General features: G+C 41.2%; 1 protein-coding gene across 13 annotated transcripts in view; it reads right to left on the bottom strand.

Annotated features, from left to right (window-relative positions):
• ptprfa (protein tyrosine phosphatase receptor type Fa) overlaps nucleotides 1-25,592 on the bottom strand; it is a 284,242-nt gene that overhangs the window by 139,216 nt on the left and 119,434 nt on the right. For all 13 annotated transcript variants that reach the window (XM_046392938.1, XM_046392940.1, XM_046392948.1 and 10 more), the window contains exon 4: nucleotides 22,951-23,092. In XM_046392938.1, the coding sequence (XP_046248894.1) occupies nucleotides 22,951-23,092 (142 nt within the window). The remainder of the gene's footprint in view (nucleotides 1-22,950; nucleotides 23,093-25,592) is intronic.

Here is a 25,592-nt window from a genome sequence, read left to right as displayed (position 1 = left end):
AATCTCTGTACTCCAGAAGCCACTAAAGCAGCATCGACCCCATACTGAATATGTCTTCTTACAAGAACACATACTGGATCGGGAAAAGGGAAGTAATCCCTACAGCATTTTAATCTGTGCTTATTTGGGTCTAAGGACTGAAATAAGCATGCGCATATCTAAAAGTAAGATTCAGCTAGAGAAATGAAGCTTAGGAGTTCTCTCGCTGTATTTTCAACAGTGGTTCAACGTTTCCATTGCTAGAAAGTGTCGACACTCTCCCAAGACAGCCACTTCCTTAGCAGGCCGCTGCTCACTCACATTTTGCCATGCTTCCCCAGAGAACTTGTGTGCATGCATATGTGTGCGTGTCCTGGGTTAGCTGAAGGGCATGAATATGAGGTAAACCTCCAATCTGAATGCTTTCAGTCAGGGGTTTCAGTGATCACTGTTCCAGAACCACAACTCTGTGCACAGAAGCACGCGGGCTGGCAGACTGGGGATGTAGCTGTAATTGGCATTGCTGCTATAAAAGGAAGGAGGATTTTTCCTCTTTAGAGAGCATTATGCGCCCAATGGAGCTGCTATCCATCATTCTGAGCAAGGTGGTTTTGACAGATAGAATAGGATATCTCCTTTTATTCAACCTCAGTGAGGCTTGGCAGAGCAGGCCTGTGCACACAGTCCCACAACCTGCTGCACAACCACAGGAGATAATTAGATTCTTGACAGAAGACTAAATAGGGACATCAGCATATGACTTCCCCACGTATGACTGAAAAACTGTGGCAAAGGTTTGTAGTGAATAGCTCACAGAGGTAACTTGATTTTAGTTGAAAGCAAAAAGAGGGAGGTGCGAACCGGGGCTTTCAGCATCAGACAATCAGACAGTCTGGAAATTTGACACAGATCATGATGTTTCCCTGGGGCTGACTGTTTACAATGACCCACATTAGTCTATTGCGCCTTTGGTTTTTTTTGTCCCTTGACTCCTTTGTGTTCTCCCATGTTTTTTCCCCTGTCCTCTGTCTTTAATCCGTTCCTGTATTGTTCTCTGTGTATGCCACTCTCTCTCTCTCTCTCTCTGTTTGTATGTGTGTGTGTGAGCAGTGTGTAAGTCTGTGCATTCCTCACCTTATTGGATTGGATACACTAAGTTGCTTTTGTTGGGTGTGAGGTGTGGAGTCTTTAGGGTGTACCGCTTTTAGCTTGAGCATTAGGCTTGAAGAATAGAGGCATGTGATGTTTATTAAAGACCCTCCTGATTTTCTCGCATGCCCCAGACACATATGGGATGACAATGTTGTTTCACTTGTTCTTCTTTGTTTCAGAACCCACAAGATTTTGGGGCGACAGCAGCATGCAGCAGGCACTCCGGACACGAAATGGTGCTATGTCTATTTTTATTTCTGTATTCACTGTGTGTACTTCTTTATGTAACATTGTGGAGGAATGCTGTTTCATTACTCTGTGTACTACACATAGATTTTTACAATGACAATAAAAACTCCTTGACTTGTTTGTGTTCCTAGTTCTCGCAGTCCCGCTGGGCTATCCACAAGCGCTAAATACATTCTTCAGGTGTTTGTGCTCCTTCTCCTGGGCCTGTGCACTTGCTGGCATTATCTGCTCATTGTTGTGAAGATCTGATAACTCCTAACTTGTTTTCCAGAGGGTATGAGAGATAGATATTGGTCTGTGTGTGGGGGTTTAGTGTACACTTCAATGCAAAGTTAAGCTTGATGATGTAAAAACTGTTCAACTCAAACACAAATATTCTAAATAAGCTCTAGCACTGATATTGTGGATCCTAGCTGAATGTCACTCTTTATTACTTAAACAGGAAGGTATGGCTCACCCTGTTGCTGACCTGCTTTCAGCAGCAACCAAATTATAATTGAGCAGGATCGTGCATAGAATTCTCACTGTATGAGTATGCATGTGTGTGTGTTTACATCAGCATCCTGCCCACTCTAACTGCCAAGCAGAGGGAACCCACAGCAGCTCCCACAGGGTTCCCATAAGCCAGCTGCCACACCAGGCTCCTCTGTCCAAACACAGAACAGGGATGGCACATTAACACACACACACACACACATACACACACACACACACACACACACACACACACACACACACACACACACACACACACACATCATTAGCATAGCAAGCTGCTAACAATCCTCCAGCTACAGCCTTTACCCAGGCTGTTTGTCTCCCTTAACTACTGAAACTGCTGTCACAATGACAAAGTCTTCAACTCTACTGTCACAGTCACTAAATGGTGAATCCAAAATTCAGATATCTGTAGTCTATTAAGTCTATTTTTCAAGTTAATTCCATTTCAGCATCACCATCTGAGGGCATTTATATTAACCATGGTGACAGCAGCACATGCAGGCAGCAGCCCTTAACTCCCATGAAATTTGCCACATTTCTATTTTAAATTGTTATCTTTTCATCTTCATTACTGAAGTATGTTTTACCTGTGACATCTGAGAACAGATTTCTGAGTTTATGAGGTGCACTTAAATGTACCACAAAGTCTCTGTTGTCAACTCTGTTGATCTCAGAGTTTGCAAGGTGCATGTGAATGCACCATCAAGTCCTTTCTGTGAATTCAAGCTGTAACAGACAACAGAGAGGACGGAAGCAGTCTGAATGACACTAAAACGTGGAAGAGACTATTATTACATGACTTGTACAAACATTTACTTTGCCAGACCTACAGTGCCTGGGTTAATTTCAGACCCCGCTGGAGCAGTCAAAGTTGGCTATGGACATATGTCACCTGTTGCCTTTAACTCCTGCCACTGACTGCTGCAATCCACGGGAGAAAAATTGGAGAAAATTTTGCTCTGAAGTTGGAGGAAATAAGCATGATCAGGCAAGATTGTAAACACAGCAGTAGTTCATATAAAGAGAGTAATGCACAGAGAACAACTCACTGCTCAACATCAGCGAACCCGAGGAACCCACTGTTGATACACACCTCTGTCCGTATCAGTGGAGCTGAGGTGGAGCAGGGACTCAACATCACAGAGAACCTGTCACGGTCTTCTACTGCATAGACTGTGTTTATTGTTAATTTGCACAAAGACACAATAGAAAGCATTCTGATGGGAGGCAATTCAAATGCTGTGTGTGATTAAATCTGCCCAAAGAAATCATAGTCAGTTTTGTCAGCGAGGTGAAGTCCGTGTGCAGACGATACTACAGGACAATACCCATCCCAGCTACAGCCGGTTCACCCTGCTACCATCTGGCAAGTAATGCAGAAGAGTCCACTACCGCTAGACTGCAGCGCAGCTTTCTTCTCAGACTGTGAGACTACTGAACTCCTCCCAATTGTTGTCTTATTAATGCACTCATCTTCCTTTAAATCATAATTTGTGTTTGTGAGACAAGATTGGTGTATTTGCATATTTACTGTTGCACTTTCTTCCATATCAGTCATTTAATTTGTATATTGTATACTACAACTTTTGTTTTGTTTCAAAAAAGAAATTGGTTTTACTGCTGACACCCTGTTAAAGTCTTGTATTGTTGAAGTGTATGTTTACACCGTGCCCCATATGGATATCTGATGTTACTCCCACTGACAGAACAACAGGAGTTTGATTGGGTTGATGTGCTTGAGCTGCTGGCCCAGAGCATCTCTGTGTGATGTTGTGTGAGGCTTGACTTTAATGTTGACAAAATGATCTCCAAAAACCAATAAAAACCGAAGCTGTTACACTAGTATCTCCATCCTACAAAGTTTCAAAATATAATCTTACAGCTGAATTTTATGTGTGTGATAAAGATGAACAAATGTTGTGAGTTGTGACTTGATTTCATGTTGAGTCATGTAAACAGACAGACACAAAATGTGTTTGACATTGAAACAAAAGGTCAATATGTCACTGGCATCAACCAAAAGGTATCGGTATGTATCAGTCCTGCACAATTTACTCCATGCAGAAAATGTGAAAGTGGTAGTTAGGAGGGAATTAAATTGACTTTCCAGCCGAAATGTGGTTGTGATTCAGAACATTGGAGGTAGGTTAGTTACATGCAAACACAGAAATCACACGCAACTCTGGAAATGTGAAAAATAAGCATTGGAAAACAGTCTGTAAGCATACTGGATGCACTAACTAGCTCTGGAAAGTTATTTTCGTTCTCTCCCACGACCTGCCAAGCATTCTTAATACTGAGCCACTTTTTCCTACTTGTATTACAGTTACAGTGACTGCCAAAGTGTTCCTACACGAATCTCAACCTTAGGCCCAAATAACACAGCTGCAAAGCGGAGGAGCTGATTCAATTCAAAGCCTCTTGAATCTTAACTTTTATGAGAAGATTCCAGAGTTGGGGAAGCTAATTTGAAGGCATAGCATTAAAAGCCACCAATTACTTAAGAACTGAAGAAGCTGAACTACAGCAAAGTCCAGGAGTGGGTACTGCACCAAGCGGCCTGGTAACATCTAAAGGAAACAACTTACAGTGTCAACTGATAGTCCCCTTCACCCCCTTGGATGTCTTCCTCTTTTATTGCTTTTAGAAATTGATTCATAGTCAATATAATTTCAATTCAATTCCATTGAGTGTTAACAGTTCAGATGGTTTTTGCTATGGGATTACATTTCAGTGCTAAATGTTTTAGACATAAATGGACACTTCAACACCCTTCAGATACCAGAACTACTTTCACAACCAACTTCAAATCCTTTCATACCTCAACATCACTTAGCACTTACCATGAAACGTCATCCAGTGGTAAAATTTTTAAGTTCCAACTAAGCAATCACAATCAGCTATCACTGTCACACAAAAATATTCCATTGTGCTTTTCCCCCGATATGTGCTCTTTTCTGAAAACAAAACTGAAGATGTGCATGGAATGATAGGCCTGTTAGCATCTTTACCCTCTCAGCACTGAAGTCGCAAAGTTAAGACAAGTTGCATCACTGCATTAAAGAGATGACTGCACTAGATATAGCACCAAATGTTGTTTGTCCTCCCTACCAGCAGATGGCAGACATGCAATATTTTATTTTTAACCCAAAATCACTGCATATTCCCATTCAGAGTATCTGAGGAAATTTAAGTTGAAACTTGCTTACCTATAATGATGCAGAAGCTTTCCTGTCCAAAGTTCTCAAGTAAAGCGAGAAATCTGTTTAGAATTAATGATGTTTTATGCTAGCTATTCGCGGATTCTGACTCTGAAGGAGAAAATCTGCCTTTAGAGGATGACGACTGGATGTCTAGCGACACAGAACATGGCAGTGTGTCCGTGTATAGCGTACAGCACAGTGACAGTGTACATGAATGTAATTTCTCTACCAAATGGTGGCAAGGATGAGATTGTGTGGTTCCTAGAAGAGCTGCTGTTGAGAAGCGGTGGTCAAGAAATAATGTCATATCCAACATTTTTCTCATTTACAGTATGCCTTCATCTCTGAGCACTTTCAAGCTACTTAAAATCATGGTGTCAAACATCTAAAAGAAAAAAAGGTGCTTAAAGGGTTAATGTGCTCTCTTTGTGATCTGCTGACGATACAGCAAACTTCCTGCCTATACACCCATCTCAACCAATCGTGAGTAGCACTCAGCTGTCAGTGATGACATTTCACCCCCCTTTCATCCATCCATCCATTTTCTATACCGCTTATCCGTCAGGGTCGTGGGGGAGCTGGAGCCTATCCCAGCTGACTACGGGACGAGAGGCGGGGTACACCCTGGACTGGTCGCCAGTCAATCGCAGGGCCAACACACAAAGACAGACAACCATACACTCTCACACTCACACCTAGGGGCAATGTAGAGTAGCCAATTAACCTAATGTGCATGTTTTTGGTATTGTGGGAGGAAGCCGGAGAACCCAGAGAAAACCCACGCAGGCACAGGGAGGACATGCAAACTCCACATAGAAGGGCCCAGACCGGGATTCGAACCTGGAACCCTCTTGCTATGAGGCGACAGTGCTAACCACTGCACCACCGTGCCGCGTCCCCCCCTCAAATGAATACTTAACATTACACACATTAACATGATGTTGATAAGATGAGACTGACCATAAATGCCAGAAACCATCTTTGGGAAAAAGGTTTTAGTTTTGTCCCCTCTGTTAATGTGGAAGGGGGCAGGTGTACCAGTCCAACCAAAAACGACATGTTTCGGCTTCACTTTTAGGGAGCTCTCATGTCATCCAATATTAGAACAACAAAATATACAAGATCAAAACAATATCTTTTTAAGTTTGAAGCCACTGCACGTACTACTAGATACTATACTAAGGGCCATAATGTGTTTTAAATGACTTGTAGTAGCATTTCACACTGACATGTGAGTATGATGGTTTGATTTGATGATGATGATGTTGTTCTTCTATCAGGATGGTTCTCCCTTGTGAGCCGGGTCCTGCTCAAGGTTTCTTCCTGTTACAAGGGAGTTTTTCCTTGCCACTGTCTGCTTGCTCGGGGGTTCAGGCTCTGGGTTTCTGTAAAGCATCTAGAGACAATCCACCGACATGGATTTGAAAAAGGATGGTATGCAGCACAACACTGCATGCTGACTTTCTCCAGCACTGCCATCACATCTATGAAGATTGGAATGTGCTTCCTGACACTCAGTGAGAGCATGTGAAGGCTGCTGCCTGGCCAGTGGAGCCTGTATGGGTGATCGATGAGATTAATTTTGTGAAACATCCACATGCGTGGCTTGTGCAGTATGTATGTGTGTGTACCAGGGGGGCCGTGCAGGGATGTGATACAGGATGTGATACAATAACAGTGAAGCATGTCTGTTTGTTCCTGGGCTTCAGTCCACTCCATCACCACTGCCCTCAGTCTCCAGTCCCTTACTCATCTACAGGAGCAGAGGTCCTAGCCCCAGAGCCAGGTTTTCACACAATACACTTCAACAACTACACCATCATTCAGGCTGAGACAAAGCCGGAAAGGAGGGTAGCTGTCCAAAGTGTAGCATGAGATAGGGACATGAATCTAGCAATGAACACAACTACACAGAACATGAGCTTTGAGTAGCATGAGTTTAATGGACGTTATGTAAGATAATGTTACTGCAATCTGATTTTGATGTCTATAAAACAGGCTTTGTATTGTGAAACTATAAAATGAGTATGTTTAAATAGATGCAAAGCTCTTATAGAAAGACAAACAGACTTTGTCACTTAGTTTGGATAGTTTGCTTGCTTTGTGCTTGTAATTAGACCTTTCACTCCAAACTTCAGCTAATTGAACATGATGTTTATGAAAAGTTGTGAAAAAATTGTAAGTATTACATAATCAATTGAAAAACCCCATATATCTGTGACAAGACATTTATCACAGACATGCTATCACAGAAATTTGGTGGAACTCACAAACAGATGTACAGGATTAGTTACTTTTTGAAAATTTCGCCATAACCTGACAGATACATTAAGGGTGTATAATCAGGATTTGTCAGTTGCTGCTTGTAAGCCAAAATGATAGTTGATTGTTGATTCTCATTCCCAGGTTGTCAAATATCAATGCTTTGGGTTAGCTGATCGTTGAGTCATGAGACTTGACATTGAACTATCTCACCAGCACTACTAATAATTAGAAACATCCCAAACAATGCAAAATAATAAGAAAATTACAAAAAAATGGGCAAAGGGCAGTTCTCTGTAAATACAGACACCATTACTATTTTTGTCTAATACATTGTTTTTTAGAAAAATCCAGCACTGGTCGTTGTGGCCATAGCTCATCACACCTCAACCCCACCCAGCCTACGCTTTTCTCAATTTTTTTGTCTGGTTTGTTTTTTGAATGGTGTAATAGTGAACCTGTGAACTTTGTCAGCTCTGCTATTAAATACTTTAAATACTTTACTCTACCTGCTAACACATCTCCAGGTCCCTGGCCTCTCCAGGAGCAGCCAGCAGCCCCTTATCCGTGGAGTTCAGAGGTGTTGAAAACTCCATGTTTGGCTTTGCTATGTCTGTTTTCTTTCACCAACACTCATGTTTGGAACATTTGATTTTTGTGCCGTAGCCTCTTTATACACTATGCACTAGCGGCCTCATCAGGCACTTCCATGTTTTTCTCTCTCCAAAGTGATAAGAGATTAATTCTGTATATTCAGCCTCATCTGATTTACCTGACACTGACATAATATGTCCAAAATAGGTTAAAAGTGAGGTCTTAATTTCCACTCAATGTGTTGGAAATCTAGTCAGAAGTATTTTTTATTACAAATCTAATATCAAATTAAACTGATGGCTCTGATAATGTCACCGTTCACAACACTGTGCACACACTACATTAAGTGCAGTAGGTCAAAGCTGAACCAAAAGTGGGCCTGTAAACTGTGACAGGGGCTTAGAAGAGACAGTTTAAGACATCATTTTAAGGTATGTGTTGGATTACTCATCCATATTGGACTAATCTGGAGGTTTGCTTACACCTTCTTAGTGAGTGCAGTCTTAGGGACTGGTCCAAGAAGCATTTAAATCAATACTTTAAGGTGAAAGTAGTTTTGCTCCATTTCATTTCAGTTAATTTATTCACTAATACATGTTAAAATCAGCATGAAACTTTGGTATCTATGGTCATTTTGGTAGTCCAACTTAGGGAACTCTGTCACACAAATTTGCTTTGTTGACCAACAGTAAGCCATCTTGACAGTACTGAGGGAATCCAGAGCTGGAGAATAGATGAAAGGACGATGTCATCATAATAAGTGCATTGTACCATTTATGTTTATGTATTGTAAACTTTAGAATAAATAGCAATCTATACAAATCTCCTATATAAACAGCCAACTTTTTCTCTGGTATGTTACCAAAGCCAGATTTTTAACTGGTCAAAAAAGAGCCAGTAGATATGAAGGCAGTTTTGTCTGGCATGGACCCAGCAAGCTAGAATAAAACCAGTAGCTCCCCACATACAGAAGTTTGCCAACTAGACTTGTAAGTGGTCAGTACAGTCACCAAGCTGTATGTAGAAATCCAGTTGCAAATGTCATATTTGGGCCCATAAAGGGAATTCTCCGGAGTATGGAGCTACTTAAGTTGTCCATGCTTCATGTTCCCTCACTGGGCTGCTCATGTGGCTCACATTCATATTAAAATGTTTTGCTATGCTGAAAATAAACACATAAATGCAGACATGGGCCCTGAATTCTTACAGTACGGCAGTTTACCATTTTCAGCTTGGCCCAAGGCTCCATCACAGATACTCCCACATGAAACAAAGAGCTGGTGAAGGAAACACCCTCCTGGGATTGAGAAACACCAAGATAGCTCCCTTTAATGACCTGTGTGTTCACCTCTGTGGCCTGGGTCGTGAGAGAACCACAGATTCCAGGAGAGATTTGAAGGTTGCCCTGTCTAAAGTTTCATAATATATTGTCAGTGTGTGAACATGAGGCCCTGGTGTATCATGCTCACCATTTATGTAATCCCATCTGCAACATAATAGCCTCTACTTAGGCAGAAAACAAAAGCATAAGGTGGGGGAGAGCTTAAAAAAACTGCATTGGATTTCGTCACGTTTATCTGTGGCATTCAGCGCTGTCTGCTAACTGTCTGAAAGGCATTCCACATGGAGAGGTAAGCACCAACATAAGAATGCCAAATACAGGGAATCACTGAAATTTAATCGTCAACACAAGCAAACAAGTCAGGTAATATGATTATGGGCTTAAAGGTGAAGGGTATGTTAGACAAAACTACATCAGATCAGAATAAGAAAAAGCCTTGTCAAACCTCAGTGTGCAAGTACACACTGTCACACAATGTGACCAGCTCATATTTAAACAGATACATGTGCTCTGCACACCTATGCACATATATACAGGCTTTAACAAACTGATATCAGTTAAAACCTCACACTGAATTTTCATTGACCAGTGAACTCAGGAGATAACTTGTTCGAGTGTGAGCATGGAAAGCCTTGTTTCTACAAGACGGTATATATTTCCTGACAAATAACCTCTTGTGGAAGTGTGTATCAGTCTTTCTCCGAAGTTAAAGATAAAGTGACGTGTTACTATAATACTTGTAGGGGTTGCTTATCCACTTCCGGATACTTCTCTACGCACCTGCACCTAATTTTTACGCGCATGGTTTTTGAGACTAATTAAATGCCACACAGGCTGTTTCTCATTCTTTATTGCTCTTGTGCCTCTTTTTCAGGGCAGACGGTCCAACGATTACTTTATCCATAAAACAATATGGACATCAATTACCATGGCAATGCAATAATAAGACTTGGGGCGCATGCAAATTTACCTGACTCCATGAATTTTTTGCAAGATTTAGTCAGTTTGCTCAATCCTTACAATATTTCTGCAAAGAATGGTGTGAACAAATTTTCCAGTCATTTCTGACCTGATAACAACAAAGGAGTTTCCTTGAAAATATACTAAAGGCTGTTCACTGAAACTGACTTCTCAAACAAGGAGAGCAATAATTAAATTGTTTTAGATTTATATTTCTTTTTAAAAAAAAAAAACTGCATAAGTTTACATTTAAACAAACAAAACTGTGGAAGTGCACAACAAGGCAGCAGCAAATGTTCCCTAACTCACATCCATCCATCCATTTTCTATACCGCTTATCCGTCAGGGTCACGGGGGAGCTGGAGCCTATCCCAGCTGACTACGGGCGAGAGGCGGGGTTCACCCTGGACTGGTCGCCAGTCAATCACAGGGCCAACACACAAAGACAAACAATCACACACTCTCACACTCACACCTAGGGACAATGTAGAGTAGCCAATTAACCTAATGTGCATGTTTTTGGTATTGTGGGAGGAAGCCGGAGTACCCGGAGAAAACCCACGCAGGCACAGGGAGAACATGCAAACTCCACATAGAAGGGCCCAGACCGGGATTCAAACCTGGAACCCTCTTGCTATGAGGCGACAGTGCTAACCACTGCACCACCCCTAACTCAGTTTTTTTCAAAGATAATGGTGGTGTCTGACCAAATGATGCCCCTGAAATACAAAACCCAATTACAAAAATGCAGGGATGCTGTGTAAAATATAAATAAAACAAAATGTGATCATTTAATTAATAATAATAATTAATTCATAATTTGCTTTTGACATATACTCAACTGAAAACAGTACAAAGAGAATATTTAAGTTTTTATCAACTGCAGTGATTTTCATAAAATACATGCTTATTCTCACTTTGATGCCAGCAACAAATTTCAAACAAGTTTTAAAGTTAGCAAAGGGGCGATGAAAGACTGGGTTGTGGAACGTTCAAAAAGGTAAACAGGTTCATTGTTAACCAGTGACAGCATCATGATTAGGTATCAAAGGAGCATCCTTGAAAGGCTCAGTCATTCACTAGCAAGGATGGGCTGCGGTTGACCGCTTTGTCACCCACATGATGTCGTGGTTAGGCACAGGAGTTCTCTCGGCAACAGACTGATTCCACCGCGACGTTCGACAGAGCGCCACAGGAGGTCATTCCTGCCTGTGGCCATCACACTTTACAACTCCTCCCTCAGAGACACTCTGAGTCAACAGACTGAGAGACTGGTTCTGCAGTTTCACTGCATTTACTGCACTATTTTACACACATGCTTTTCATATTTATTTTTGTATTCTAGATATATTTTTACTTATGTTTTTATTATATTTCTTTGGCCTGTAGATTTCTAATCTTGGTTGGAGCAACTGTAACGAACCCAATTGTTCATGGATCAATAAAGCATTCTGATTCTGATACTGACTGTACAACGATATTACCACATGGGCTCAGCAAGACTTTGTAAAACTGTTGTTTGTACTTGATAGTGTGGCATTATGTTTGAAGATGTTGCCTTGACTGACCGAAACCGTATACCATATTTTAAGAACCACTTTCATTTTATATTCTGACTTTGCAAAATCTAAACTTCATCTGATTAGATATGACCGCAGATGAGAATTAGACCGTGGGCAAATTTACAGTTAATATATTCTGTCTCAGTTGAATAAACCTAATGTATAAACCCAGGTATTTTGTTTGTTACTTTTTCAGTCCTTCACATTAAGTACTTACACAAACATTTGGCTCAGCCCAAGCTCAGTGACAAAAAGGTGCATGAAAGAATGTACAGGAGTCTCTGACTCACAGCGAAAATGGCAGTTATGTATTTTAGGTCACGTCCTCCTCCGGAAACAGGTGTGTAAGGCCAACAAATGACAAGAACACTTCAAGGGCCCCTGAGCCAGGGTCAGGTCAGGTGCCCTAATCCTACTGGCCTCGTTCTTGCTCGCAGTACTGCAGGGCAACAGGTCACTTCCATAGCTCTCTACTGTCATTGCAATGCTGGAACAGTAAGTGCCACCTTCACACAGCATGAGAGCTGAGAGACCGTTCAGAGTGTTCTACTTCACTGCAGAGTAATTTCAGCCCAGAGATTCCCTGCTCTCTGCTGCACCATTTTAACTCCTTTTCAGTGTTTCAAGTTGTGACAGGCACACTGGTTGGCTCACAACATGAGCCTGATAATTGATTCCCCATTAATGGTTAACTACTCTGTTAGCAAAAAAAAAAAAAAGCTCTTTGGCTGATAAGCCAAAGATGTTAAGCACTCTAATGTTGTTAGTGCATGCTGCAGGAAAAGGCACCATGGGCCATGTTCACGTCAAATTTCACTTTTTCCTTTGTTATTTTTAGCACAGCACCATCATCTTCAAGAGGCAAATTCAGACAAAGAAGACAGAGAAACCAGTTGGAATATCAGACTTAGTTTGCAAATTCTCTGACTGTTGTTTTGGGAGACAATTGTCAGACTCCTCCTTATTGAAAGCCAGAAGGCAGCATATGAGACAGAGATCCCTATGTGCAGGCAAGATGCAGCTGCAGAATGTTTGCTCAGACAAGGACAGTGCAGAATATCTACAGAGAACAGACAGTTACTGCAGCAGACAGCCATGCTGCAGCGCTTTGGATCGCTCTCAACCACTCTTTAAACTTTCATCACTGTCAGCCAGACCACACAGGTGCTGTGCATCGCCTTGTCACACTGCAGCTCAGTGAAGGACAAGTCAGCTTCCTGTGTGCTGGACTATCACTCAACACTACAGTAAGAAAAAGAGCTGCAGATATATATAGAAATTAGGATGACAGCCTGCAGAGGAAGTGGGATCATCTAACCATATCCCAGTGACTATATTTCAGCATGTAGTTGCTGAATGACCTGCTCAGAAATAAAAATGTATATATTAAGTTAGTGCAGGGTTTGAATTAAGGGTCGGGGTGATGTAAGTGTTGCTCCAAAAACAACACTAAAATCTTGTCTTACACATTTGGAGATGGAATTTTCAAATTAAATAAGGACTGACATTAAATGACAAAGAATAGAAATGTCAGCACTATTAAGGAAAATATCTAGAAGTTGTTTTGTCGGGAAATGAAGGAGGGAAAAAAGATATATTCAAGAGTTAGTATATTCAGTTGCTCCAAATCCACCTTAATGATCGCATAATCTCTCACTAGGCTGTGGACAAAGAGATAAGTTCTAATCTTTTAAGCAAGGAAATGCTGTTAACACCATCATCATTGGTTGTATTTGCACTATCAACAGCAGTGAACGACTGTGTGTTATGTGAGTTTGCACTACAATAAACTATGTAGATAATGTGGGATAGTATAGTGAAGTTTGATGTGTGAGTATACATGCCATTACAGAAATATCCCACACACAGAACAGTTGATTTTTTTGGTACTAAACATTCTCTGAATTTAAATTTTCCCTTCAGAACAACTTAATGCGTTATGTTTAACACTGTATGGTAAACATAAATATGTTTGTAACATTGTATGTTAAGCATAACACATGGTTTCACTTTGGTTTCAGTGTTTATTTCTTCCTGACAATTTTTTGCTTTCGATCCAGTCATATTTCACAATGGGGACAACCGTCACATACACATGATGCACTCATGTGGTCACACAACACCCAAGTGACTGTATACTGGTCCTGTCTACAAATTTCCAACCCACCTACATTTACATCAGTCAGCCACAGCATTAAAGCACACAGCAGGTGAAGTGAATAACATTAAGTCTCTCCACAACTGAATGTTCTGCGGGGAAATTTTGGGTTCTTAAAAGCATGGAGGCTCCACCCTCAATGCACATGTTCCAATTCTGATGCTGGTGACCACAAAATACCTCCAGAGGACCAATGTCCCTTCCCCCAACATGTCAGAGCTGTTTTGGCAGCACAAGGGGGACCTACAAAATATCAAGGGGCTAGGTACCTTATATCCAGTGGAGGGAAATCTTAACGCAGTTTGGGGAAGGCCCTTTTCTATTCCAGCATGACTGTGCGTCAGTGCACAAAGCAAAGCTCCATAAAGACATGGTTGGATGAGTTTGGTGTGGAAGAACTTGACTGGCCCACAGAGTCCTGACCTCAACACCATAAAACACCTTTGAAATGAACTGGAACAGAGATTGTGAGCCAGGCCTTTTGGTCCAACATCAGTGCCTGACCTCACAAATGCTCTACTGCATGAACGAGCGGAAATTTTCACAGAAACACTCCAACATGTTGTGGAAAGCCTTCCCAAAAGAATGGAAGCTGTTAGAGCTGCAATGCAGTGTCATTAAGGTCCCTGTTGGTGTACATAAATTAACAACATTTCTTCAGAATGTTAAACGAAAACACAGTTGGTCACCATTATATTTCACCTGTAAACATATTTGCCTTTGCAGAGTAGCATCTAAACATTATATACGCAGAATTTCTCTGAGATGGGGCGGAGAATTTCAAGGTAGCAGAGTGCAGTTTTCCTTTCACATGTGTGAGTATTCCTGATATATTTTTCCATCAACACGAAGCATGACTCAGTATCCATCATATAAGTGATGGAAAGCCCCAAGCAAACTTATAAAGTTATCATATCGATAGATGAGATAAGATATATGAAGAAACTATATCAAGAAACCAATTTTAGTTTCAAAAATTTGCACTTATGTTCTACATTTTGGTTTCAGACTCTGATTATACCAGCCCCTAATGTCTAATGTTCATACATGTGCCTCCTGTTCACAGAAATATAAATCTGTTCACAACGTCACCAGCTGCCTGCTGCTAATGTTGCTTTTGAGTCCGCTGAGGCCTCAAAGAGCAGCTCTACAATGGGATGACTACAAATGAATTTTTATTTTATTTGCTTTTTACTGAGCTTTTTCTACATCAACCTCATTTGCAGCAAGTCCTGGGAAGACAATATGCTGCTAGCGCTGACTAAGACTGTCCTTGACAAACAACAGCATTCAATAAAACTCATAATTCACTCCTGACCTTGGAAAACTGGATCTTGACTTTAAAGCCATCATGACAGTAGCTTTAGATGTTCATAACGTCATTTGATATCAAATGACGGCAATCTTTACATGACTTTCATATTTATTCTTTTAGCCATAATGGTAAAGGTTCCCCAACAAATACTGTGGGATGTAGGTTTTAATTCTGAATTATTTCAGTCTAAAAGTGTAAATAAACCATTATTACAGTTTTCACACTGTTCAGTTTGTACTGCTAGACTGCTAGTTTAGCTCAGTCTTCTCAGACAGCGCTCTCTCTCCCTCCCGGCCAAAGGGAATAGGTGGCTTCCATGCGGGACTTGGAGAATGCAGAAAGAGGACTATTAGGATGCCAACAGATCACTACCATTGACAAATGGAGGTGAGGGCCCATGGTGTCAAATGTAACAATTAGCAGAATCAGAAGTGTTTATTGTCATTGTATAGGTGTATACAGCGGAAATCATTATATGAGATTTCGAAGCAGGCAGATCAAACCAACAAAGAGGTGTCGGTCAAGTAACCGCAAAATGGTTCACATATACCAGGAATTGAATGGACATAGTGAAAAAATTGTCACAAGCTAAATCTGACCACCACAGACATAGATACATATATTATTTCTTATTATTATATGACTTGCTGGACCATGGAATGACACATAAGAGATCTTTGAGGTGTTAGAGTGTTTCGTATATGTGTGATACTCAGTCTCGACCTAACTGACCAGCTTTATGCCATGCAATTAAAATGACTGGTTAATTAATAGAATTTAAGCCAGTGGTTCCAAGGAAGGGGTTTGGGACCTCCCCAGGGGCTCTCACAATAAATCTGTGGGTCAGGTCTGGATCCTGATCCATCAGCTCCACAACCAGATCACTGCTGCACATACTCTGGCTCCAAATGTTGTCATTAGCACAGGATGACAGCGCTTGGGGTACTTTGGCTTCACTTTTGTACAGTGGAAAGAAGTGAAGATGCATTGTCTGTAGTTATATATGTCAATGGTGCTGACAGCCACTAATAATGAGTGATGAGGCAATGAGTGAGTAGCCTTCATTTTTTCCAACCAGAAAAACTCATCCATGGAGAACATATCTCAACAAGATGTGCACAAATTAAAAATAGCTTTAACTGAAAGGAAAGACCGTAGGCCACTCAGACCCAATTCAAACAGACCTGAGGATAATTAGACCAAATCATAACCAAATATAGCTGACCTGAACACACTCAAAAAGACAGAGAACAGCAACACTGGCAGCAACTTAATGCTCCAACGATTAGCAAGCAGCTACAGTGGAGAAGAACTACAGCACATGTTACTGTCATTGCATATCACTGTTGATATGTTTTTCTTCGTTGTGGTAATGAAAGACTATGTTGTTAACTCGAGTTATAGACATATTATCTCCCTGATGTGTCCAGGATCAATACAAGAGGATGTTACATCGCCATTTATTTGACTACAATGCAGCACAGTCTGAAAATGTCACAGCTCCCGGTGCAGCTGCCAATCCTTTATGTGCATCAGCTACACCACTCTGTAATGGGAGCCTGATTGCACATTTGTGTTTCACACAAAGACCCAGAATCAAAGCCACACCTGCACCCCCCAAACCAGGTAAATGTGCTGATCTCTCTACTGATCTGACGTCATTACCTTTTTTCTTCTCTTCTAACATTACATGCTACTGGTGCTAAAAAGGGGAGCAGAATTTTATACTTTAATCCACTGACATCCATCCCCCTTCTGGTGATGGTCCACCAAAATAAAAATGCAATAATTATATCGTTAAACTTCTGAATTTTTGTTTAGCATTTTGTAAGAATTTACTAAGGATTTAAACGGTTAACCTGCCAGCGTTTCAGTTGTATCATGTGCATTGCACCTGGATTATTATTATTATGAAAATAACTAAAGTGACAGTAAAGATAAAAGTCTGTACATATAAGTATATCAATTTCCTATTTAGGTAACTTCACAACCCTTAGGTTTAGGTGGAATAGAACAATAACACCCCTTTTCATATCAAATCAATAAACCTATGGTTAACATTTTACAGCCATAATTGTTCATAGTAATGTGTTCATCCCTGTGCAATTAAAGCTGAATTTCAATCTCTCTCTATACTGTACTTTTACTGTCTTCTCTCCCATGTCTTTTTTACTTTCTGCTATGAAGGATTTTGCAAGGAACCCAGGGGGGCCCAAGGTTTAGGCAAAAAAGCACTTAAAATAATGTTATTATATTTGAATTAAGTAAACACATGTTGTATTGACATTCAATTTTTAACCAAGATTGCTACCTTTCGCTCACTTTCATCCAGTATCTTGGAGTACTAAATGGCTTTGACAAGTGTATATTGCATTGCAAGAGTAGTTATTGTCAGGAAAACTTTGAAATTGCCTAACATCATTCAGCAGATTTGGATTTTTAGAGTTCAATGAGAACATTACAATTCTTTCAAAAACTTATTTCTTTAGTACAAATTAATTGTATACAAATATAATTTCTGGGAGGTATTATTGTAGGGTTTTGTAATCTTTGTAATGAGTGAAGTGTTGACTCACTCTTGTCTCCATCACACACACAGCCAGATTCAGCCGGCGCATACAGAGTTCTAGCGCTCTTGGACCTACACTATCCACCTTCAGTGTCAAAGAACCCCTAGACAGGGTGTCGTCAGAGAAAAAAAGTCACGTCAAACTTGCAGAGATCAGTTACTGCGAAACAAAAAGGGAGGAAAACAGTGGGAAAGCAATCTTTAAAAGACATGTTGATTCAGTGTCTATCAGTGCAACCAGCAGCACCACTTGGGGCCATAACAAGTGTAGGTGGCTTGTTTGGAGTGAAGTGCCTCCCTGAGTGTCACATCAGCCAAAAGAGAAAGGTATATGATGTTTTCCGTGGAAATGCATACAACTCGTGTGAGTACGTGTGAGTACCTCTCATCTCCATCTACATTGTACCGGCTTCAGGCCCTGCTGTCTTCACCACCTCCCTCCCTTCATCCCCTTAAGCTCTCTCTGTCGGTTCACTTCATGACTAATGTTGCAACCTCATTATCCAGAGTCCTGTTGTCGACTGCTACGTCTACATCCTCTTCTTCCCTTTCTCTCTCATTTTCTCTCTCATCTCTCATTTATACCCCGTCTTTATTATTGTTTTTGCTTTTTGTCTTTCCATTCTCTCTTTAGCTCTCATGCATTACAGAGGAGCTTTGTTTGGAAAAAGACAAGCCCACCATTTGAAAATTGTGATTCTAAATGGTGAGTGGAATGGAAGTAGGTCTTATTACAAAATACACTAAAAGCTTTTCAGCTTCTTCGGCTTTTACTATTTGGAGGATAAGACCACCTGCAGCTGCAAAGTATGATGGATGTATATTTTTGTGGAGCACAATGACATATCTTTGTGTAACAACTCCATCTCTTCTGGGATATTCTTACTTCACATTTTGAAATTTTTATACTGACAGAAACATTTTTTTATTGCGTGTAGCAGCAGTACAATGTCTCTTAGACCTCAGATCTCTTTGTTTAAAATTAGGATGTTAATACAAATAATGTAAATAAAATACTGTATAAACATTGTATGTATGTGTTATACATTATATGACTTATGTTGCATATGTAGCATAAAAGTCCAGCACTTAACATTAAATTACATTTAGGACTTGAACCTTTATTTCCCACAGTAGAGTCCCCTGGTTGACCCATCCAACCACTGCAGCCACCTCCTGATTTAGACTTTTCTCACTGTTTATACTCCTATACAAGACAGGCACCTCCAGAAACGACAAAACAGGGCTACCTACAATGTCTTACTTTGAAGGGAAGGGCCACTGAACAGGCTACTGCATTTGCCACAATGGAAGCGACAACAGGCTGCATATATATATATATATATATATATATATATATATATATATATACACCACACAAATACTCATCAAAAATAAATATGGTTTGAAATGTACAGTATACATCAGAGCACAGCTTATTCTGTGTCTTTTCAGTTATCCAGGTCACAGTTATCCATGTAGTGTTTATTCTGTTTCTTTGTGTTGTGCATTAAATATTAGTCTGTTAACAATGATTTTTGATCAGGCCCGTCACTATCCTTAAACGAGTCTAACGAGTGGTTTTTGGGACCTAAGACCTGTTCGTTTGGTGCAAAAGGCACTAAAGCCATCAGCTGTGTTTACTGCTGACGATATCTACATGGCAGAATAAGCACAACGGATTCCTGAGTGAAAGGCCTTTTCTTATGTGTTGTTGTTTGTTTACTAATCAGTGTCGATTAAATAAATGTGTCTGGTGGCAAAGGCTGCTGGAGAGATGTCTAGAGACACATTTATGGGACGTTCCCAGCCAAAATCACTTTCAGTACATTCCTGCTGAAAAAAGACCACGACACAGAGACACTGTAATCTATCTGGGACCTAAACATCTCTCACACCCGAATCACAAACTGACATTTTGTTCCAGCAAAAACAGGAATCTTATCAAAGCCATGTCTGTGTTGGTGTAGTCACCGTAGCAGAGTTGTGTCTTTGGAGATACAATCTCTGTCAAAACATTCAATTACCTGCTCTGATTGCAAGCATGACAAGGAGCACAAAAATAACAACTATACTATATCATAGGAACTAATTCTAATTTGAAATGCAAACATAATTAAAGAAGAGTGTACACTTGGTGAATAAGGATTGTAAGGAACTGACCTGAATCAATGCGTACTTTTTTTGTATAATAGTGTGGTTTCCGCTTGGGAGAATCTGCATTAGGAGTTTATAACTTAACTATGACAGCAAGCACACATTTCATTTTTCAGACTTTGGGGAAATCCGATACTGTCACATCACAGATGATGAGCAGAAGCACTGAAACATTAAATGAGTTTCATGTAAGGCAGCTGTTTTTTCTCAAGCTCTGAACTGCACTGTGTGGAGGGCATGATCACATCATCATACGATCTTCATCATTAAATGGTGACATACAGTGCTGTTCTGCCAGTAGGGATGCCAAAACAAAGCACACTGATAAGTCATACAGAAAGACAACAGGAGACTGTTGTTTGTTTACCTGTCTGACGAAGCTACACCCACAGGCTTTCATTCATCAAGTCTGTGCAGCGTGCACTATGAATATCTTGAGCAGAACTGGCAACACAAGTGAAGCAGCACCTGCTTTAAAAGTGAAGACGTTAAGGTAACAACAGTGCTGTCACTTGCTTCCATGTCAAACCTACTGTGATGGCACTACCTCAGCTGAGAGCAGCAGAGGCCTTGAGCAGCTCACCGATCACTTCCACCACCAGAACAGTGAGGATGCTTTCCTATATATGTGTCCTACATGTCCTGGAAATGTATTCTGCAACATTGTGATACACAACCATGCATTATACAACAGTGCTTTGCTGATGATTGTTTTCATGCTACCTGATGTTTCTAAATGTCAGTTGGAGACTGTTGAGAGAGGCGTGGAGTGGCAGGAGGACCATCACTGGTTACAGGCCAAACAGCGGTGGAGGAGCTGATGGACAGTGTGGAACGGGTGAATGAGCTGAATCTGTTCTGTAACAGATTGGACACAGTGACCGCAGCTCACGTTTCAAACAACTCCTCAGCAGTACAGCAGTAACCAGCCACTCCACTCTCTCTCTCCCTCCCCCCACATTCCATCTGGATGGCCTCGCTCGCTCCTCGTCCCCAAACGCCCCGGTGGACCACTCTCACCTGGTGTACCACGTGCACTCCTCCCTCACCCATCACCTCAACGATGACCTTCACAGCTGATCAGGTGAGAAGACAGCTGCAGAGCCTCCATGCAGGCAAAGCTGCAGGCCCAGATGGTGTGAGCCCCAGGGCCCGGAAAGCCTGTGCCCCCCAGCTAAGCGGAGTACTTCATAATGTCTTCAACCTGAGTCTGAGTCTTCAGAGGGTCCCCATGGTGTGGAAGACGTCATGTCTTGTACCTGTCCTGAAGACGCCGCGTCCCAGCGGCCCCAAGGACTACAGGCCTGTGGCCCTGACGTCACACATCATGAAGACCCTGGAAAGACTCGTCCTGGAACAGCTCCGGCCCATGGTCCAACCACTTCAGGATCCCCTTCTGTTTGCCTACCAGCCCCGCCTTGAAAAGGACGATGCCATCATCTACCTGCTGAACAGGGTGCTACACCCACCTGGACAAGCCGGCAAGCACTGTGAGAATCACGTTCTTTGATTTCTCGAGTGCGTTTGACAACATCAGGCCGGCTCTGCTGGCTGAGAAGCTGACAGAGATGCAGGTGGATGCCCCACTGGTGTCCTGGATCGCAGACTATCTGAGTGGCAGACCGCGGTATGTATACCTAAAGTTCTGGGGCAGCTGCCTGAGGGTGAGGGACGCTAACAGACTCAATAGAATCATTAAGAAGGCCAGCCATGTTGTGGGAGAGGAACTGGACTCTCTGACAGTGGTGTCTGAGAGGAGGATGTTGTCCAAAATAAGAACTATACTGGACTTTCCCTCTCACCCTCTCCACAAGGTGCTGATCAGCTACAGGAGCTCGTTCAGCAACAGACTCTGACTCCCACGATGCACCACAGAGCGACACAGGAAATCATTCCCGCCTGTCGCCATCAAACTGTTAAACTCTACACTGTGACGGACATGCATACTTTTATATATACAATGTATATATGTACAGACAAATGTAAATACCTATAGATTCAAGAGTCTTTATTGTCATTATGCAAGCATGACAAAATTTTGTACAGATTCTCGGCTTAAATGCACACGTATAAATAGCCCTGTTTTATATCTTTCAAGTTAAAAGAATTCTGATTCTGATTCTGAAAAGAGCTGGTTTTCTTCTTCACGGCCTTCAAAAGACATATTGTAATATATTGTTCCCTCAAATCCCACCACAGTTGTCTCCAGACAGGACAGTAGGAACCTCTGTATATACAGCTGGCTTAGTTAATATTCAAGTGAACAAAACTAATTTGCCTAATTCCCAATTTTCAGGCTAATTTAAGCAATGAATCAACAAACCTGTTTAATATAGTGTTTTTCAGTTTCCCTGAATTTCCTTTATTTCCATTTCATTTTGAGATTGTGCATTCCAATATACCAATTAACCAAAATGACCCAAGGGAACATAGTATAAGGATAAAAAAAACAAACAAATAAACTAACAAAAATAAATCTAGTCATTAGTGGGTTGAATATATCTATTCACTTAGTGGTCATCACATGTATCAGTGGAAAGTTGCAATGCTTTTAATAGGATTCTCCAGCATTTGTTCCACTAGCTATGGGAAACCAGCCAAACATTTCATGGTCTTTCTGAAAAAAGCAAATGTGTCCTTGTGATTAACAACAGAAGAACATCCTACAAGCTCTCAGCAGAACTCAACAGGACAAGCTCACAAATGTCCCATCGTAACTGATCAGCGTGGACCTAAATCAGTAACACTAAACACAAACAGGCTATGTCAAAATAAGTCAAGAATGTGCTGTCTGCACACATGAGGACCAGCTCTAATGTAAGGGCAACACAGGGTCACATGATCCCTTCAGCTGTCAGAGAGCGAGAAGGGTGCGGACAAGCTGGGAGAAGACATGAGTGGAAGGAAAACAGCTTGGTCATGTGGCATGTGTGGAAAAAGGTCTTACCCTCTAAGACAGTGAGCTTGGCGCTGGTGTTGATCTCTCCCACGCTGTTGGTGGCTGTGCATTCATAGATGGCTTCGTCACGGTGGGTCCTCAAAGGCTGGATACGCAGCACCGAGCCTGAGCCATCATCAAACTCAATCACCTGAACAGATGACGGCAGACAAGGGTTAAAGTCAGTAATATTTCCAATCAGGTCTGTCTGTGACATTTCCGTTCAAAATTACATTTGTATTGCTCCCATTCTGTTACACACCCCGAGAATGCAGTGTTGGTCAAATTAACTTCAAGAAAGCTGTCTCATTTAATGAATGAAAAAACTGAATCTTTTTCACATGAGTATGTAAAAGAAGAAGAAGAACAATCAGCTTTATTGACAGTATATATTTTTTTACATACACACACTGAATTTGTCTTCTGCATTTGACCCATCCTTAGTTGAACACACACATGCAACACCTGCCAAATTACATGCAGTGAAACACACACAGGAGCAGTGGGCAGCATCAAGCGCCCGGGGAGCATATTGGGGGGTTAAGTGCCTTGCTCAAGGGCACATCAGCTGGCTAATGGAGGGGGGGGGCACCAAATTTTTCCTGCCCGTCGGGTGGGGGAATCGAACCGGTGACCCTCCGATCACAAGCCGCTTCTCCAACCTCTAGGCCTCTAGGCTGCCTATAGTTCACAGCTAGAACAAAAGTGTGGTCTGCCTGTAATCTTTGAGCAAAAGCAAAAAGCAGATTCCCCCCAAATTTTGATGTATTCTTATTCAAGATTTTGTTTTTTTTACTCTTTTTTTTACTCTTTTTACCTAAGTGCAATTTCCATGGTGACATAACAGAAGATCTTAAATATTTCTGTTGCATGTTTATATGTAACTCTGCAGCAAGGATATCCATAGAGCCCAGAGTCCTGCAGGCATGAACCATACGTTATTCTGCATCATAAATCTGGTGTGTCTGTGGAACTGACATTGCAAAATATAACTGCTCCAGGGCTTTTGTGCAATGTCGCTGCTATATCAGTTCATAAAACAAAGCACCTACAGTATGCATCAGTCTTTTCAACCTCATGAGTGCATACATATGTGTAAAGGTATGTTGGCCTCCAACTCCTGAGTGTCTTCAATCAATGCAGATCTAAACATGACTCTCTCTCAGCTGCATCTGCTCATTCTTTAGGAATTTCATTTATTGATTTTGTTTAGTTTAATTAACCAACATGGCATATTGTGAGAGAGCCAAAAAAAAAAAAGTAATTTCAAAGCAATAGGATATGTTATTTATATTTGTATTTGTAGAGTTGGTTAGTTTGTCTAATCTAATGTAGGTGTAATTTATGTAATTGAGATTTCACATCTTGGTATTATAAAGGTAATTTAAATGGTAGTTGGGTCAGTCTGTAAGGTGGATGTTTACAACCTGTCTGCATGAATTTTAAGCCTAAAACGGCTTCCCTTTAGTGATGCCACTGTAGTGTATTGTATGGATTGTGATTAACAGTGATTAACCAAACTTGTTGTTTAACCTTCCTCTGGTGTTAGGGTCGGCACCGACCCGTTTTTAGGTTTTAAATGCATAAAAGTACTACATAAATTTGTTGATTGCATCAAGGCTTTTTGACTTTGTCAGGAATCTCTATTTAAACAAAATAAAATAAAAATTTTTTTTTTTACTAAATTATAAAATGCTCTGGTGAAAATTATGACCTTTGTGTTGTTAGGGTCAGTTTTGACCCAGTTATAATATAAGATTATAAAACAATAATAAGTGCCAAAACTGAAATCATAAACACACTATCAGCCAACAGCCCACAGCCAGCTCCTTCTCCAACCACTTGAACTTCAATTAAAGGCTTCTCTTTTTGCCTGGTTGACAAAATAAATAAAGACAGACGAGAACTTCTCAGGAGGAAACTCACCATGGTGGGCACAGTAAAAAAAAAAAAAAAAAAAAACCTGAGCTGCACCCTGAAATGTTGCAGGTGAAGGACAGGGCCCCACCTTCCTCAAAATTTGTTTTTACAGACACCACCACTGCTGTTTCATACTTTCCAAAAAAACGACAGATGTGATACTGATGTCCACTCTTCACAAAGATGCAGCTGTGTCATCAGGAAGTGACAAAAAGCCCATAATCATTCTGGACTATAAAAACAAAGGAGGAGTGGACAACCTGGACAAGCTGACTGCCACCTACACTTGCCAGTGAATGACCAGGCGATGGCCTATGGTTGTGTTTTACAACATCCTCGATGTGTCTGCATTGTACATCGATTTGTGTCGTGGACCCACATTCACCAAGGGTGGAACTCAACCAAAAAAAACAAGCAGAGAATGTTTCTTGAGGAGCTAGGAAGTTCCCTTGTCAAGGCACACATTGAGAGAAGCCTTGGTCAGACAGCTGCAGAGCACACCAAGCACCCCGTCCACGCCCGCAGCAACACGAAGAGCATCAGCGCCAGCATCCTCCTCAGCCAGCCCTGCCTCAACATCAACCACAACAGCCACAGCCACAACCCCAGAGAGACCACCTGATTGTAAAGAAAAAGTGTCAGGTCTGCCCCAGCAATAAGGACAGAAAGACAAACACATTGTGCTTCACCTGCAAAAAATATCTCTGTAAAGAACACACTGAAAGTGCCAC

This window comes from Scatophagus argus, chromosome 6, assembly GCF_020382885.2.
Source record: "Scatophagus argus isolate fScaArg1 chromosome 6, fScaArg1.pri, whole genome shotgun sequence".
NCBI lineage: Eukaryota > Metazoa > Chordata > Actinopteri > Scatophagidae > Scatophagus > Scatophagus argus.
This window is presented reverse-complemented; position numbering and strand designations above follow the sequence as displayed.